Source organism: Leiobunum rupestre, chromosome 10 (assembly GCF_980474605.1).
Source record: "Leiobunum rupestre chromosome 10, qqLeiRupe1.1.hap1, whole genome shotgun sequence".
Taxonomy (NCBI): domain Eukaryota; kingdom Metazoa; phylum Arthropoda; class Arachnida; order Opiliones; family Sclerosomatidae; genus Leiobunum; species Leiobunum rupestre.
Genome location: NC_143393.1, coordinates 14,366,108 through 14,386,313, shown reverse-complemented (window position 1 = coordinate 14,386,313; position 20,206 = coordinate 14,366,108). Strand labels below are relative to the sequence as shown.

Sequence of the window (20,206 nt, the reverse complement as noted above, 5' to 3'; positions counted from 1 at the left end):
TCATTTCTACAGTCACCTCGGGAATTGCACGTACTATTCTTTCACGTAGAATCGCAGAATTATGTGCTGGATTGTAGTAAACTTTATCCTTAATAAAACCCCACAGAAAAAATTTAACGGAGTTAAATCCGGAAAACGTGGTAAAATGTTTTTGCAGCAACTCGTGCGTTATTACCATTCTCGTAATAAAGACGAACCATCCAACCTTTTCTTGGGAATAATACATTTCTGATTATTGCGAACACCTAACCTAATTGGTATTTTAATAAATATTCAACATAAAAACCTATTGCCGTTAGGCCTAAGTGACTAATTTAATTTCGAAGTTGTTGCCGTGGCGACCGTGCTACAGCGTAACAAGCGTGAGAAAAAGCTAATGTAAATGCCGTCGGACCAATTTTAATTAATGGAAATTGTACCAGGTTGAAAGGAGATTAGCCTATAATATATGTATAACATGAATATATATATATATATAATATGCATAACATGAATATATATATATAATATATGTATAACATGAATATATATATATAATATGTATAACATGAATATATATAATATATGTATAACATGAATATATATATATATGTATAACATGAATATATATATATAATATATGTATAACATGAATATATATATATATAATATATGTATAACATGAATATATATAATATATGTATAACATGAATATATATAATATATGTATAACATGAATATATATAATATATGTATAACATGAATATATATAATATATGTATAACATGAATATATATATATAATATATGTATAACATGAATATATATATAATACATGTGTAACATGAATATATATATAATATATGTGTAACATGAATATATATAATATATGTATAACATGAATATATATAATATATGTATAACATGAATATATATATATAATATATGTATAACATGAATATATATAATATATGTATAACATGAATATATATAATATATGTATAACATGAATATATATAATATATGTATAACATGAATATATATAATATATGTATAACATGAATATACATATATATATAATATATGTATAACATGAATATATATATATATATATGTATAACATGAATATATATATATATATATATATGTATAACATGAATATATATATATAATATATGTATAACATGAATATATATAATATATGTATAACATGAATATATATAATATATGTATAACATGAATATATATAATATGTATAACATGAATATACATATATATATAATATATGTATAACATGAATATACATATAATATATAATATATGTATAACATGAATATATATATATATATATATATATATATATATATATCAATTCCAGATATACAGGGTCTTTTTTTTTGCTCGGAAAAGTGTTTTTTTTCAAAAACTATTTATAGTACCGATTTCAAATTTGGAAGGTCAATTCTCTATACCGGGGGACATCAATTTGAGAAATTTGAGCGTTTTCGGTAATGTTTTTCACCAATTTTGAAAAATTATTTTTCGACCACTAGGTGCGAGATAAAACATTTCTATTATAAAGTTGTAGGCCGTCATCGAAAACCCTTAAAAATTGTTCACTCGACGAAAAACAACTTATTTATCAGTGAAAATTCGAGCTTGAAAAATTTACAAGTTGGTGAAGCCAAATTACGATTGTTTGAAACGATAATTGAAAAGGGAACAAGTCTAATACAAACGTAGTAGAGTTTTCACACTTGAAAAAATGTACACGTTTGGTTTTTAAATGCAGATATTTTATTCACATAAATTTTTACAAAACATTTTCAATAATATCACCATTGGCTGCAACACAGGTTTGTGCGCGGACAATTAAGTTCTCAAACGCTTTCTCTACCATTTCTGGTGTGACGTCTCGGCAAGCACTGATTATTCGTCTAATGAGTTCCTCCCTAGTTTCAATGGGCGTGGCGTATACCTTTGCTTTAACGAATCCCCAGAGAAAATAATCCAGCGGTGTTAGGTCAGGTGACCTTGCTGGCCAATGCACTGGACCATTTCTCCCTATCCACCTTTCAGGAAACTCGTTGTTGAGGTGCTCAGTTACTTGCCGGGAAAAATGCGGAGGGGCGCCATCTTGCTGAAACCACAACTGACGTCTTTCAGCCAATGGAAGGTCGTCGATTGCGTCACTCAGTTCGTTCTGTAGAAAATGTAAATACCTTTGGCCGTTGAGGTTCGTCGGCAGGAAAAAGGGACCAATCAAACGGTTTCCAACAAGTCCAACCCAAACATTGACCCGTTCAAATTGAACCTGGTGATGATATTCAAAACCCCAATGTGGGTTGATGTCAGACCAAAGATGGCTGTTTTGATGATTAAAGGGCCCATCTCTAGAAAATGACGCTTCGTCGGAGAACAAAACATGGCGCAAAAATTGTCTATCTTCTTGGACAGCATTTAGTAACCAGTTGCTAAATTCATAACGTCTTTGATGGTCTCCGTCAATTAGTCCTTGGTGGAGCGTAGCTCTGTATGGGTGATAGCGATTCTTACGAAGAATTTTCCACACACGATTTGCAGAACAACCCAAATCAGCAGCGGCGTTTCCGCAACTGTGACGAGGATATGCCACAAAGTACGCGAGTACATTGTTCTCGAAGTCTAAATCCGGTTGACCCATACCGCGAAACCTAGGTTGCAAGTGACCAAATTGATTGAAATCGTGAATTGCTCGTCTTACTGTATTTACAGATGGTGCTCCATTTGGATGTCTTTCTGCGAAGATTTCAGTCACTCTTCTAAGGTTTTGCGCTGCTTCTCCATAGTAAATGGCAACTATCTCGGTACGCTCAGCTTCTGAATAACGAGGCATTGTTCGAAATATTATCAAACACTGATAATAATCTCCCAAAGTTTTCCTTTAAATACCCAATGCATGTTTAGGATTGACCTATAGCCTCGTGTTTTTTAAATCCGGTCGTTTTTTTAACCAAAGTTTCAACTGGATTAGGTAATTCGGTTTCAATTATCGTTTCAAACAATCGTAATTTGGCTTCACCAACTTGTAAATTTTTCAAGCTCGAATTTTCACTGATAAATAAATTGTTTTTCGTCGAGTGAACAATTTTTAAGGGTTTTCGATGACGGCCTACAACTTTATAATAGAAATTTTTTTATCTCGCACCTAGTGGTCGAAAAATAATTTTTCAAAATTGGTGAAAAACATTACCGAAAACGCTCAAATTTCTCAAACTGATGTCCCCCGGTATAGAGAATTGACCTTCCAAATTTGAAATCGGTACTATAAATAGTTTTTGAAAAAAAAAACACTTTTCCGAGCAAAAAAAAAAGACCCTGTATACGTACAATTCTAAATTTAAAAATATATATCATTTAGTGAAATTTTAAATTGCGTTACCTTAAATAATTTCACGGATTTGAAATAATTTTTGGTCAAAAAATAAGTTGTTATTAGTACCATTGTTATTAAAATTTAGCATCAAACGTTCCATTGCAGGTGGGTTTTCTAAGGTACGATAAAATAATTTCCTATTTATATAGATGTGAGTGCTACAATTAAAAGACAATAAGTTTAAGATCTCCGTAGAGTCAACTCGCTTATTAATTAAACGATGTTTGAATTTTATATCCAACTTGATCAGGCTTGATTTTATAGAGTCGCAGTGTAACGGTAATAGTTAGTGTAGGGAGCTGTTGGCTCGCGTGGCTTGCAGGGCTTGCCACCACCCTCCTACGCATTGTAACCCGGCCACCTGAATTGAAGGCTTTAAAAGTCGCTTGATGACTTAGGCCTAAGGTGGTGCCTTGGGTATTAGCCTAACTGATTATTATAATTATCATTATTACTATTTTTGTGTCATGGAATTTATTATTATAAAGATAAATTAAATTTTTGAGAACCTTTTCGATTTTTAATATATTTGTGATACAAGTACCGCTGTATATAGTCGAACAAAATAAAATGGAAGACATAACTAGGGAATTAAAGAGGGTTTGAAAACAGTAACTAGACTTTAAACCTTTTGACGGCATAAAACTAATACCAAGTTGCATTTGGCTTTTAATGATCAACTGATAAACGTGAGTTGTATATGTTAAATTTCTATCGAAATAAAAGCCTAAAACTTTCGTTGACTCATCTTGGTGAAGTATTTTAGAAGTGATTTCGTTATATATATATAGAATAGAGTAGAATAGAATTTATTTATCAAAACAGTACAAGACCAGCAAGTTAATACACTTTCTACAATCATCGTTACTATAATAAATTACACTTATATATATATATATATTTATATATATATATATATATATATATTTATATATATATATATATATATATATATATATATATATATATATATATATATATATATATATATATATATATATATATATATATATATATGCGTTCTTAACTTAAACCTAATTTAAAATTAATACGCATTTCTTGTAAACAAAATATATATTAACCACTGTGGCTTAACTTGCTGGTACAACTTTACTGTTTTTGTTACAATAAAAATCGATTCTATTATATATATAATATATATATATACATATTAGTGGCGGATTAACCACACGCACATAGGATTTATATACCCCCACAGGCTAAGTAGGAGCCTGTAGCTTGCTAAAACGAAGAGGCCTGATAATAAAGCTGAAACTGACGGGCGCAGTTGGTAGTTAATCCGCCACTGTCTAGGATATCAAAACGTACCAGTGTTGAGGGATAAGAGCTCTACCAGGAAGGAAATGTATTTGGACTTAACAAGTAGAAGGTGGTTCTGTACGAACGCGTGTACTATCCGTAAGCGGCAATTCATTGAGGGCTCGGAACAAAGCATCCACTTCAACCCCCCGCAAGAAAAAAGCAAAAATAATTCGAGTAAACTGAAGATCGTAAAACTAGCTATAAAGCTCGGAGTTAGAAAGCGTCTACTTTGTCATCATTAGCCCCGAGAACGAACAATTCGTATCCATCAAAACCCTCAAAACGCCTTCGGGTTTATTGCTACAGACGTCAATAAGGGATGAAAAATAACCTTTCCTTCTCTCACGCGCACTTTTACAAATAAATAAAAACTGGCCAAATTCGGTCGTTAGATCAGTCTGTCCTTTTTTTTCGCTTTTCTCCCATCGGTCCATGCTCTCCGTTTCTGTTTGGGCCGCCGACTTTACGTGCCGTGGAATTAAACATCGCTTCTTAGCCCGCAATAAAATATCTTCTTTGCCAAGAATAAACGACCCTATGTACACGTCAATCTACGCAGTTAGGGACGAATACGCTTTACCCTTCTTTCCGGTCTACGCTCGTGTTGACAGTACCAAAAGCGAAGGGTCTTATGTAGTTTTGACAGTACTAACCGTAGCTCAAATAAAGAAACGTGTGCGGAGCTGCAAGGTTGCTAACATCGTAACTCAGTTTGGCTACTTTGTTTCGTAAATTGTTAGGCATTTTTTTAGTCTAATCGCCTAGGGTAACGTTGTCAGTAATATATAACCGTAGTTCAAATAATGAAACGTGTGCCGAGCTGCCATGTGGTCAGAAAACTTATAAACCGGTGCTCCAAGCGGAGCATACAGCTCATAACTTCTACGACACTATTCATCAGAATGCCCTACGCTAGCGTTCATAGCCCAGACAGGTGACAAAACCGCCATGGGCAGCGAGACAACCCTACTACTAACGGTCACACCTTCGACGCAAGCCACTCATGCCGACCAGTAGCGGCGCTAAGGTTTTTTCACAGGTGGGCTAATTATTTTGTGGCCCTTAGCGGGAACCTTGGATTGACCATATTTCGCAAAAGTGGTAAAATCGAAAAAACCCAAAATTTTCCAGGAAGCGAGAAGAGCAAGTTCATTTTATTGTTGCGGCTCTCGTCGCGTTTTCTGAACCCCCTACTGACCTTTGTATCTGACCTGGAGCGGACACGTGCACGCCTGGGAAATTTCCCTAAATTCCCATAAGCCCCTTTCTATTAAACTTTATCTCAATTTCCGCTACCTTGCTCCCGAATCTATATGTTTATGGTCTACTACCTTTTTGAGTAAACAAATTGATTTTGAAAGATTTTTTCCAGAAAAACGTTTCTTCGCAATAAAACAAATTTCTAGAGATAATGAAAATTCGTAAATTAAAATATGTGACCTCTTAATTATGAATATGTGGCCCTTTTAATATAAATATGTGGCCCCTCTCAGAAATGCAGGGGGGCTAAAGCCCACTTCAGCCCACCCTTAGCGCCGCTACTGATGCCGACAAAAGACGCAAAAATGGGGCGACTAGCATCCACTTCGCGCACAGCTGCGGGATAGAGAGTGGATGCTATAGCACCTCTAGCCGACTCTACCTACGTAAGTAGAGAGCCATATGCTTCAGAAAGGGCTCCTAAAAGGGAACGACGGGCAGATGGAGATTTAACCTTTAATGGTCAACACAGTTTTCAACTCCACGAGTAGGTAATGACGGAAGCTTGACCTTCCCAGCTGGGGTTACATTTCCTTTATGCCAACATTTATCTGAACAAATTCGGGAATACATATCAAAGTTTTTTGTTCCAACCAAATAAACGTCATTAAAACGGTTTCTACGTGAAAACATTATTGCCGCTTGAAAAACACGAATAAAACTCAAAAATATCTTTATTTTAAAACATAATACCCCTTACAGAGATATCTTTAAAAATAGCCACAAGTGGCTGTAAGTTTTGCAAAGGCTCCATCGACGTAAATAGGAAGGCTTAAAATAGAGATTACCTTTTGGTCGGGGCTGATAACGAATGGCGCAAATAAAGAAGGTATCCCCGGTAGCGCGCAGATAAAATATATATATTTTTTTTCGATTTACCCGGCTGCAAATCTACCTTAATAAAAGCGCGGGGGTGTGAAGAACGCGGATTAAAGCCCCCCGGCCCCTTGCGAACAGGTAAGGTCCGATTCGCATACACTAAAGCTTATAACCAGAAGTATATAATACACTCTCACGAAACAAGTATCAATAGTTCTTTTTGTAAATTCAGCTACGCTTGCCGAACTTGTTTTTATGTTGCTCTTACGTCACGATGGCATAGAATAGTTTTAACACGCGCGGTTTGCACGCGCACGTGAAAAAATTTTTAAATTCAAATTCAAATTAGTTTTTATTTTCATATACTACTGACGGATTTTGAAATGACGTTTTAGCGCGCGACACTGCAGGTACATGTCTTGGGCACACAGCCTTCTTTGCGTGCTTTTTTGACCATAACATGCAGAGGTATTTTCACGCGCAAAATGAATTTTAAAAGTCGTCAATTGATTTTTGGTAGAGGGCTAAGTCGACTAGCGACTTATAGCCCTCAAATCCAAGGTTTCTCGCCCCATAAGCGCGCGCTCGTAATATTACCAAAGTTACATTCAAACAATAAGGCCGCGTTAATTTTTGAAAACACATTTAACCAAAACGGCGATGTTTATACGGCGATTTCGACCTTGAAAATGGCCATCTCAACCTTGAAAATGGTAATCTGGAATATTAAAAAGAAACCTCTGCAATAAACGGGGCAATTTAGACCTTGAATCTGATGATCTAGACCTTTAAAATGGCGATATTTTCAATTGGAAATTTTGGAATCTCTGTCAAGTAGGCATTTCTACAATCCTGGTGGAGTATTAATCACGCAATGAATTTGGAAAATCACGTCCATTGAAAACTAGCTGGTTCATTTTGAGGATCTATAGAAGGATACTTTTCCAGTACGAGATATATTATATGCTTCTGAAAGTCTAGAGCAACAATGGAACGCGGGCGACACTAGTGTGCGAACGAAGACAATAGAGAGAAAGTAATGACTTAAAAGGCATGTCCTACCTCTGGCACGCTGCTTGGAGAGAAGTTTGTGAACAATGTGGTCGTAAGCGCCGGCTCCGGCCACTCCGGAGTCCTTGGTCAGCCTCTCCTTCACGGCGATGCATATGTTGTTCTTGGCCAGTAGCGCTTCGAGTACCGTGAATGCCTGCAAGCGCGGGAAAAGCTTTTTTTAATCTCCACAAGCTTTCTAGTTTTATTTCTTTCTGGGAACATTTTCCAGGGAAGAGGAGCTAAAGTGGTTAGGCTGAGGGATTTAATTAGCGCCGCGGGTTAGGGATAAAAGAGCTTTTAAATGGTCTTCTTAAGTCAGTCTTTAATTCGATCGTAAACCGGGAATGTTTCGGCTTAATTATTCTTCAATTTTGAATCATTTCTACTCGAGAATATGTTCATACGCTGCCATCTAGGAGCAACAAACACAGCGTTACCCGTCAAAAGTCGTGCATTTTCTTGCGTAAAATTTTCATTGGTTAGACGCTTTAGCGCCTGCTGCCGTCGGAAGGGGAAATTATGAAATTCACTTCCCCCTTGCCGTAAAACGTTCAGCGTAAAGGTTCGTCCAATGAAATTTGTACACAACACTGCGTTAGTGTGTTTAAAGGCTAGCTGCGTTCTCCTTGTAGTTTTTGCTCCTAGCTGCCACAAATTATGTCACATTTGAAATATACGTATTTGTTTTCTAATTTTGTTCTGTACATTCACTTCATAAAATTACTAATTCGATATCCTGAAGCTCAAATTATTTATTATTATTATCATTATTATTATTATTATTATTATTATTATTATTATTATTATTATTAAACTTTCTTTTAAGGGAGCATGAACTAAAATGCGCTACCGTTTGTTGTTAACTTCACTAGCGCCAATCAAGGGCGTATCCAGGATTTTATTTCAGGGGGGTTTTGAGGGAAAATATCAAGGGGGGGGGGGTGCTGACGGAAGTTTCACTGATTTTTATTAAGCACCCCCCCCCCTCAGTCATCAGCATTTCCCCCCCTTAAATACGCCCTTGGCGCCAATCACCATTGATTCATCATAAATATGGTTACGCATTGTAACCCGGCCACCTGAATTAATGGCTTTAAAAGTCGCTGGATGACTTAGGCCTAAGGTGGTGATAATTAATATTATTAATTAATAATTAATTAATTAATTAATTAATATTATTATTATTATTACTAAGGTAGTTCATACTCCCTTTAACCATGGAAAAACACGAATTCTGTTAACATCAAAAACCATGTGATTTCAAACTAATTTTAAGAAATTTTACGCTAATCTCAAGTTTTCTCAACGTAAATTCCCAATCCTCCCCGAAAAGGAAAATGCATCGCAAGAAATGAAAATATCTAGAAACTTCAATTATGAAAATCAGGATGGGAGTGTCTTACCTGAATTCCGTAATTGGACTCTTCGAATAATATTGATATGTAGGTCCATTTAAAGATTTTAATGATTTCCACCATGGCCTGCGCCTGATTCGTGTCGGAAGGTACCGTCCTCAAGAAGTACTCGAAACGTTGTTTGTTACTCAACTCGGGACTCGTTGAGAAGAAACTAACCTGGAGGAAATAAATAAATAGATTTTGATAATGAATAATGGGTACAAGTTTCATTTTAACGCTCAAAGTCCATAAACGCTTCAATAAAACCAATTCAGCGATTCGTTACGAAGTATTAATAGGTAAAGAGCATAGACGCGCAAGCTTGTCTGTATTTGGGCGTTTTGTTGGAAAAAATGAGTTAGGCCTAACGGAGAATTTTCGCGTCAACGCGAAAAATTTGTTTAATGCTTGGTTTCCACTAGCACGCAAATGAACGTTTTGACGTACAAACATTTTCACGAGCGTAAAGAAAATGCATTATGACGTGTGCTAGTGGAAAAGAAGCATTAAGCTTGGTTTCCACTAGAGCGCGTCATAAGGCATTTTTCATTACGTGCGTCAAAACGTTTCTACGTGCTGTTTATTTGTGTGACGCGCCGTTAAGCGCGCTAGTGGAAATCAAGGCTTAATCCTAACGGTGATTTTTTGCTGCAACCCGAAAAAAATTATGTGAGCCCTAACGGAAATTATTTGCGTCAACGCGAAAAACTTGTTTAATGCTTGGTTTCCACTAGCGCGCCAATCAACTTTTCGACGTCGTACAAACATTTTCACGAGCGTAATGAAAAATACAATTTGAGGTGCGCTAGTGGAAACCAAGCTTAATGCTTGGTTTCTACTAGAGTGCGTCATAAGGCATTTTTCATTACTTGCTTCAAAACGTTTGTACGTACTAAATTTGAGTGACGCGCCGTTATGCGCGCTAGTGGAAATCAAGGCCTATTCCTAACGGGGTGATTTTTTGCGTCGACGCGAAAACATTATTTGAGGTAGAGCTCGGCGAAACAGATAAATTAACCGCTAAAATTTCGATTAACCATAAAAATTACGATTAACTGTTTATTCGTGGATATTATAAAGACTAAAAAGCATTTTAACATGTAAAAATAATAGATTTTTTCGTATAATTTGTGGATAAATGTGTGTTTTGGATAAAAATAAATAAAGTGATTAATTCTTATCCAAACGCCGAGCTCTAATTTGAGGCCTAACGGATATTATTTGCGTCAACGCTCGCCATCACGCCGTTATTGCACTCAAAGAAAATAAAAACCACAAAAAAATTGCGTTTATTATGTGATTGTTGAACCTATTTGACTGGGCATGACTGGAATTTGGATTGTAGTTGGCTTCTTTTGCTAGGCAGGTCAACCGACCAACCGGAAATATTTCATTCAGCGATCTCCTTTTCGCCACGTAAGGGGGAAGTTAAAAATCAAGTCTTTTATTTTAGCGCCTATTCATTTAAAAATGTTTTAGTTTGCCTAAATTATCTACTCTGGGTATCCTGCCCGAGTCATTTCAAAGTTCACAGACTCTTGGACACTGATCGTCCGGTTGACAGGTTAATGGGTTTAGCCATTTTTAGTTATATATCGAGTGCGACTATTGGTGTGATCGAAATGTAGCAGTAGTAGTTGTAGTAGTAGAAGTAGTCTTGTGCCGCGACAGCATTAGGGAGTCAAAGAGATAATATTTCATTCGTTTTGGAACTCCCTCAGGTCTCCACTTATATCCATTGGTTTCTCAATGCGCTGGCGATAAATCTCTATACAGGGCAGCGTTGCCAAACGTAGGAAAACTATCGTCTCGGTCGATAATATTGAACCGATTTTTCGGCCGTACAATGATTTGGAAATTAATTTTCAATATATTCGGCGACTCGTAACGTTCAAAGACAATCAGTATAATTAAGTACGCCACTAAATGAAGCTGTGAGCTGTGTTTTTATGTACAATCATAATTAATAATATCTATAAGTATGACACTAAATGAAGCTTTATAACGTACAATCATAAGTAACAATATATATAAGTATGACACTAACTGAAGCTGCGTAACGTACGATCATAAGGAAAAATGTCCATAAGTATGACACTAAATGAAGCTGCGTAACGTACGATCATAAGGAAAAATGTCCATAAGTATGACACTAAATGAAGCTGCGTAACGTACGATCAGAAGGAAAAATATCCATAAGTATGGCACTAAATGAAGCTGCGTAACGTACGATCATAAGGAAAAATGGCCATAAGTATGACACTAAATGAAGCTGCGTAACGTACGATCAGAAGGAAAAATGTCCATAAGTATGACACTAAATGAAGCTGCGTAACGTACGATCAGAAGGAAAAATATCCATAAGTATGACACAAAATGAAGCTGCGTAACGTACGATCATAAGGAAAAATATCCATAAGTATGACACTAAATGAAGCTGCGTAACGTACGATCATAAGGAAAAATGGCCATAAGTATGACACTAAATGAAGCTGCGTAACGTACGATCCTAAGGAAAAATATCCATAAGTATGACACTAAATGAAGCTGCGTAACGTACGATCATAAGGAAAAATATCCATATGTATGACACTAAATGAAGCTGCGTGACGTACGATCATAAGGAAAAATATCCATATGTATGACACTAAATGAAGCTGCGTAACGTACGATCATAAGGAAAAATATCCATAAGTATGACACTAAATGAAGCTGCGTAACGTACGATCATAAGGAAAAATGGCCATAAGTATGACACTAAATGAAGCTGCGTAACGTACGATCCTAAGGAAAAATATCCATAAGTATGACACTAAATGAAGCTGCGTAACGTACGATCATAAGGAAAAATATCCATATGTATGACACTAAATGAAGCTGCGTGACGTACGATCATAAGGAAAAATATCCATATGTATGACACTAAATGAAGCTGCGTAACGTACGATCATAAGGAAAAATATCCATTAGTATGACACTAAATGAAGCTGCGTTACGTACAATAATAAGTAACAATATCCATTAGTATGACACTAAATTAAGCTGTGTTACGTACAATCATAGGTAACAATATCCATTAGTATGACACTAACAATGAACGACCCGAGGTGATTTTCAAGGATTTGGTTTAAATTCGGGCGATAAGTAGACCTTTATATCATTTGAAATATCCCTAAAGGAAACATTTCGACGGGCTTTATATAGTGTTTCCATAGCAACCAAAAATATTTTGGATAACTTATGACCTAATTTTCCGTATGGAAATTAACATGGAGAAAACTCAGATAAAATATATTAAAAAAAAAAATTATATTATAAAAATTGTGAATTCGTGTAAATTTGAGAAAAAATAAGAAAATCGGGTAAATACAAGTAAATTTGGGTTAGGTTATTTAAGATGAATTGATACATATTCATCATCTCCTTTGATACTGGCGCCATCAAGTTCAAAAAAAGGCCGAGCTTTTAAACCACGTCCACACTGGCGACACCGGATACAGTTATCTGCCTAAAATTTCGCGTCCATAAATATTTTGAGTCCGTTTGATAAGAGAAATTATGGGTAAGAAAAACGCGAAAAATGCTCGTCAAATTAGTTTTAGTTTATCTAAAGTGAATTTATCGAGTGAAGAATTAACCCAAAAGGAAGGAATTTTAAGACCACAAAGGCTCAAACATCTAGACCATTTTGGCTTACGCTTGTTAACAGAAGTGAATGATATTTCGAAAATTCAAACAGAATTCCTAGCTGTAGCCAAAAATATAAAAATTATTCAACCTGACTTTAAATGATGCTAAGCTTAGGTCCGATAAGTAACGTAAATGAACTAATGATAGAAAATTCTCACAAGAGGTGGAAATAATGCCACCTAGCGTGCGAGCCCCCCGTAAAATCAGGGGACTATCCTATTTATTATGTCTGATGGAAATAAGAATTTAACGACTAAATGTACACTATATGATTTCACACTAGTTTATAGTTTCATATTTCATAAATGCCAGTAAATTGACTAAATTTCGGTAATGGAAGTAAAATTGGAAATGCCATTAAATTGACTAAATTTCGGTAATAGAAGTAAAATTGGAAATGCCAGTAAATTGACTAAATTTCGGTAATGGAAGTAAAATTGGAAATGCCATTAAATTGGCGAAATTTGGATAAATTCAATTAAAGTGGCAAAATTTCGGTAAATACCATTAAATTTGCTAAATTTGGGTATACTATTGGTTAATAATTATTAAATTCGTTAGCAATATACCCTTTTCCCGTCTTTTAAGTCTAGAAAGTTTATTGGTTTCAAAAACGTGTAAAATACGTAGTCTTGATTATCTTGGAAAATACTAACAGAATGCGTAACTTTGCAATAAGACGAGGAGTTAGTGGGTAAGAAATTTTAACTGCTCTACACATTTGCCTCCATATAAAGTAGGATACACGACTAGCAAATAACTGTATATATTACTTCATTGTGTTTTAGTATTTATCAAATTTTATTAGTAGATCCTTTCTGTGGTAAAATTATGATATCGAATAATTGGTTTTATAGAGAATAATATACTTTATGGATGTTTTAAAGAAATTCTATATTTCAAATTCTTATATTTATTAAAATTTTATATTTTTAAAATACTAGTTTTTTATAATAAGAATCAGCTAGGCTAATACCCAAGTCATCAAGCGACTTTTAATGTCATTAATTCAGGTGGCCGGGTTACAATGCGTAGGAGGATGGTGGCAAGCCCTCCTTGCCACGCGAGCCAACAGCTGCCTACACAAACTATTGCCGTTATCCTTGACAAGATTTTATGCAAGGGGAAACCGAAGAGCTCGCGTAAACCCCTTAAACCAGTGGGGAGAGAATGTGCAAACTCAACGCAGAACGAGTTGTTCCAAATTTTCACTCAGTGCTACAAGCTGGGATTGAACCCGGCTCCTCTTGCTGCGAGGCGAAAGTGCTAACCACTCCGCCACCAGTATCCCGGGGATTTCCATGTATCTCATATTTTTTTTTAGTTTTTGGATTTTAAATTAAAGGGACTTTCAAGGGAGAGCTGTGGGAGGGGGGGGGGAGGTGAAGTCCATCTACAATACATCATTCGGTCACCGTTCGTTGCATTTACAATGTTACACTCTGATGACGTTTCAGTGACGTTTTTTGAATCGACTTCCGACCCCTCACACTCCCATTGAAAGTCCCTTTAACTTTTCAGAATGCCACTTAGAGCCATCACCCGAGTGCTCTCAGACATCTATTAACAGTCACTGTTCTTGGTATAGACAATCTCCATTAGCTAATGATCAATGAATTGAAGTACCATACGAAACAACGGATAACTGCGCGCTAGAGAAAAGAAGAGATATTTATACTTATATTTTCACATCCAAAATGGAGCCTTGAAACTCTACATGGAATAGATTGCAAAGAATTCAAACCTAGTTGTTATAAGACAAGATGGGAAGATCAACTTTCTTCTGGTGGAACCAAATTGGAAAAATTATAGTTCATTGACAGAGTTACTTTCGAAAGTTTCCAAGAAGCGAGATCAGAGTGCAAGTGCATACGAGACGTGCACTTACAACAATGGGAAATTCTAGCCTCTCGCACGTTCAAAGATCAAAATTTTAATTTTAAAGCAAACGCATATTTGGATTTTAAATTTTAAAAATGGCATAGTATATCAAGCCAAAAAGTCATTAAACTCATAAACATTTCAGAACCAGTTAAAGATTTTCAGATCACCATAATGGCAATATCACCGAAATACAACTCAATAGTCGTCTCAATAAACGCCGCTCTCCTTTCGCTTCTCCCATGACGTAGTCACTGGTCTGAAACATTTTCGGTCGGGCGGAAACAGGGTTGCCAATTGAACCGGTAACCAACCAACTAAGCCAACTTCAATCCGACTTGTAAAATAGATTTTGCGTTTCACTTTCACCATGCTTTCACAAAAGAGACAAGCCTTTGCACACGTGTGCGTCCTGGTCGAAGTAAATGATAAATTTTATATGATATAAAGGTAAAATTTTATCTTTTTTAAACTTTTATATAACTTTTACCGCCTAAAATGTGGTCTTATTTTCGGCACCGCTTACAAAACCAAGAGACAAGAACTAAATAAAACCTAGCTTTCCATTCTACGCTCTCAGTGCTATTACTCCTTGGGGACTCACTGATCTGCTTTTATTGAGACGCCTATACCGATCAAGCTCAGTTCTTTTATGAACTCATACCTGGATTTGCCAGGATTTGCGAGATCTGCAACAAACCTTGTTACCCACTCATATATTATACAATACCTTATCAGTATGGTCGGATATATTTATGTCTACAGAAACGATCAGGTGGACTCGGTCCAATAGTACAGGAAGGTCTATTCACTACTCCAAATGTAACACTGACGTGCAGCGTATCAGTTAAATTATCAACGTCTCATTTTGAGTATTTCCTTAATCATGAATATATCTAGCTATGAATATACAATAGCAATAGTCTCTCTAACCTCCCGCTAAAATTTGGGTTGGGCTTATCTAGTCACGCGATCAATCACATCTGCTCCGACCGAGTGTGGAGCATGCCGTCATTTCCTTCAGTCTCCTGATTGGCTGAAAACGCGTCACTGGTCTCGAAAGTTTCCACCCAAATCAAATCGACATGATAGAAGGGCTATATCGTAGGGTTAGATATTCATAGCTAGATATATTCATGCTTAATAAAGTCGTTCTGAAATCTTTAAATCAAGACTTTATTTTGATTTTGGATTCACGGCCTGGGCAGACAAAAGAATCAATTTATGAGAAACGTTTTGGTGTGAATGGAAGTGATTCCCGATAATTCGATTTGCCAGCCATTGGACACGACCTTTCACCATCAGTTAAAATATTTCGCAAAAGAAATATATTCGATCGCAACTTTGGGAAAAAATTAATTTCTAAAAAGATTGTTATAAAAATATTAACGGTTCTTATAAACTAGTTAATTAAAATTAAATATTTATAATTTTGGGAATAATTTGAAAGTTTTAAATTAATTTCGAAATTAAATATACACATTAATTCAGGCATATCCCCCAAATTACTTTAGTTAATTTTGCAAACTATTTTAATTTACATAAATACACACTAGTCCAATTTATCTTAAATGTAAGCCATTTGTCTAAATTACAAATGATTTTTAGATTTTTACAATATATCGTCATGTTTCCATTTTTTGGAATCAAATAAAAAGGACTTACTGGAAATTACCCATTTTCACGTGTATTTACCCAAACTTACTGACAATTCTACGTACATTTAACCACTTTAGTTTAAGTTACCTAAATTTTTCCACATAAATTTACTCAAATTTCGCCACTTTCATTGAATTTATCAAAATTTAGCTACATTACCTGAATTTACCAAAATTTGGTCACTTTAATTGAATTTATCCAAATTTAGCTACATTACCTGAATTTACCAAAATTTGGTCACTTTAATTGAATTTATCCAAATTTAGCTACATTACCTGAATTTACCAAAATTTGGTCACTTTAATTGAATTTATCCAAATTTAGCTACATTACCTGAATTTACCAAAATTTGGTCACTTTAATTGAATTTATCCAAATTTAGCTACATTACCTGAATTTACCAAAATTTGGTCACTTTAATTGAATTTATCCAAATTTAGCTACATTACCTGAATTTACCAAAATTTGGTCACTTTAATTGAATTTATCCAAATTTAGCTACATTACCTGAATTTACCAAAATTTGGTCACTTTAATTGAATTTATCCAAATTTAGCTACATTACCTGAATTTACCAAAATTTGGTCACTTTAATTGAATTTATCCAAATTTAGCTACATTACCTGAATTTACCAAAATTTGGTCACTTTAATTGAATTTATCCAAATTTAGCTACATTACCTGAATTTACCAAAATTTGGTCAGTTTAATTGAATTTATCCAAATTTAGTGAATTTAATGGAATTTAACAATTTTTACTTCCATAAACAAAATTAAGTTAATTTACTTGCATTTACCTAATTTATAAATTTTTACCCATTTTAAATAATATAACCGAAATTTACTTGTATTTATAATACCAAATTTGTTTATTTTTTCCCAAATTTACCCAATATACAATTTTTTTTTTATAATTTTTTTTTTAATATTTTAAAATCTTTCTTCGTCTTAATTTCCATAGGGAAAAGTAGGTTTTAAGTTTTCAAAAACATTTTGGGTGGTCACTTCAAAGCTAAAGCCCGTCAAAACCCTTCCTTTTGGGAAATTCTAAGTAACATAAAGGTCTTCTTATCCCCCGAACTTAAACCAAATCGGTGAAAATCAAATCGGCTCGTGTCCTTGTAAGTGAAGCTGTGTAACGTACAATTAAAATAAGTATGGTACTTAATGACGTTGTACGCGTTTTTCTGCGAAACTTTGTTCCCCTTAACACATACGACGAGGAACTTATATTACGGCTAGGTGGACTTGTTAGCCTCTAGTCGTTCCTTTATGGCCTATTTGAAGCTATTGGCCCCCAAACGTTGAGGTATGCCTATCTAGTTGCCAATAATTTCATACTACCATGTGCTGCGTTTAATAAGACTCAACAGTTAGGCGCCATTTCACAAAATAAATTGCCAATGACCAAAAAAAACATTCAACAAGAGTAAGGGAGCGTCCATAAATGACGTGAGGCGTTTAGGGGAGGGAGGGGGTCGAGCTGAATCTCACCCAATCTCACGTGGAGGAGAGGGGGGTTTCGGCAAATATCACGTAAATATTTTTCCCGCAAGAAACAGTGTAAAATTGTTATAAAACTGGGTTAAATTAAGTAAAACATGTTTCTCCACTAAAATACTGCTAAATCCTACACAATAACACCTTTGCGCCTCTTAACTGGTCTTAAATATAAATAATTAATCAAATTATGTTTTTTTTTAAATAAATCCAACGTAATCACACACAGATTAACGTATTTACACTGATACCAGTTGGACTGATACCAGATTCGCCGGGCTAGTCTTGGATTAATTATGTAACACTATTATTAATCCAAGGGCTAACCATAAGCCAACTCGAGACAAACCAAACCAACTAGGTTCATTATTCATTTTATAAACTCAATAGGCGAAACTATAAAGTAAATTTAGTCTTAGCCAACTTGTTAAAATGGGAAAACAAAATCACGTGGCTACCATATCACAGCCAACTTCGATTCGGTAACGTGTTCATAGTTGGCCGTGCGACGGCAAAATAAAATTATTCCTTCCAGATACTGCAGACAGCTAATTAACTTCCACCTTTCTATTACAAGATGTTTTAAATAATAATAATAATAATTACATAATTTAGATGAATCGATCAAAATTTGAACCGCCATTAGCAAAATAAAATGAATAGTTCGTAATTCTTAGGATAGATGGCGTTCACGTTCTCCGCAAAGTAACGTGACAACCAGCTTGTTTAATTTCTCAAATGGAAAAACGGTGCGATTGCAAGCGTTGACGCCAAACCCTTACAAAAAATTTCTATAAGGTATTTTATAGAGTTGATCTATAAAAATTTCATAGAGTAGTCTTAAGCTATTTCTATAAAATGTTTATGGAATGTGGCTATAGAATGTTTGTGGAAAATGGGTCATTTTTCTAAAATGTTTTTTTAGAATTTCTTTAGAAACTTACTTATGATTTTAAAGATCAAAGTAAGTTATTTCTATAAACATTTTAAGGGTTTTCTATAAACATTTTAAGGGTTTTCTATAAACATTTTAAGGGTTTTCTATAAACATTTTAAGGGTTTTCTATAAACATTTTAAGGGTTTTCTATAAACATTTTAAGGGTTTTCTATAAACATTTTAAGGGTTTTCTATAAACATTTTAAGGGTTTTCTATAAACATTTTAAGGGTTTTCTATAAACATTTTAAGGGTTTTCTATAAACATTTTAAAGGTTTTTTAGTTTTATATTAGTGGCTTCTATAAGCATTTTAAAGAATACTTCTTTTTAAAAAGTGGAGTTTCTATTAAGATACTAAATGGTTTCTTAAGAAGCATCGTAATACTTTAAATACATTAGCTATTAAGAAGTTCAGGTCAAAATTATACTTAAATATATAAGCCTTAAAGAGTTTTAATAGAAATTATTTTAAATAGATTCTAAAGAATGGTTTGTAGAATTGATTCTTGGTTTTCCTATGATTTTCGCTATAGAAGACTCTATAGGTTATAGAACCCCTTTTGCCCTCTATCACTCTCTATACGATTTTATAGAGGTTTTAAAGAATATTTTTTTACGGGAAACTATCCGTTAGGCCTGGTGCCCGACACAGTTGATTCGAGCAAGGTCAGGGATTAAAGAAAGTCCTTTCTCCGAATTTCCCGGAGAGATCCTGATTGGTTTGGGTGATTTGGCGCTAGTTACGTTAAAAACAAGTCTTGTTTACAGAAGATTTTTCGATTTAGTTCCTAATTCCTTTAATATTAAATTATTCGGCTGGCAAGCACCGAAAATCTCTACCTCAATTCTTATTAAATTCAACTAACTTTAAATCCCTTAGACATTTTGAATTGTTTATCTCCCTCATCCTAATAATGAAAGTCAAGATAGACTTTGAACAATTGCTAATCGCCAATTTAATTGTAAAATAAAATATATTTACATCGCTATACATATTGACCCTTAGGTTTATATTAAACCTAAAAACGAAGGTACAAAGGCGTTGTGGCTATATTTACACGAGGTACAAGAACACACCGTGTGTAAAACACAATTAAAAATTTAAACTGTCTACGTGTAAACACCATTCGCTTGTTGGAGTGACAAAGATTTGTATTCGCGACAGAAACAAGTTTAGGTGGCGTAACGGCCGGCGCTAGCTTCTCCGAGGTTGCGCCTATGATCAAACGATGCCAAAATTATATTAAAATGCAAGTATCATTATTTATGAGGAAAAACTAATAGTATCCGCT

General features: G+C 34.7%; 1 protein-coding gene across 3 annotated transcripts in view; it reads right to left on the bottom strand.

The window, feature by feature from the left end:
* The window catches only part of LOC149924481 (metabotropic glutamate receptor 6-like), a 240,940-nt gene that overhangs the window by 66,054 nt on the left and 154,680 nt on the right, over window positions 1-20,206 (bottom strand). For all 3 annotated transcript variants that reach the window (XM_090159851.1, XM_090159852.1, XM_090159853.1), the window contains 2 exons: window positions 9,252-9,422; window positions 7,858-8,002 (listed from right to left, as the gene is read on the bottom strand). In XM_090159851.1, the coding sequence (XP_090015977.1) occupies window positions 7,858-8,002; window positions 9,252-9,422 (316 nt within the window). The remainder of the gene's footprint in view (window positions 1-7,857; window positions 8,003-9,251; window positions 9,423-20,206) is intronic.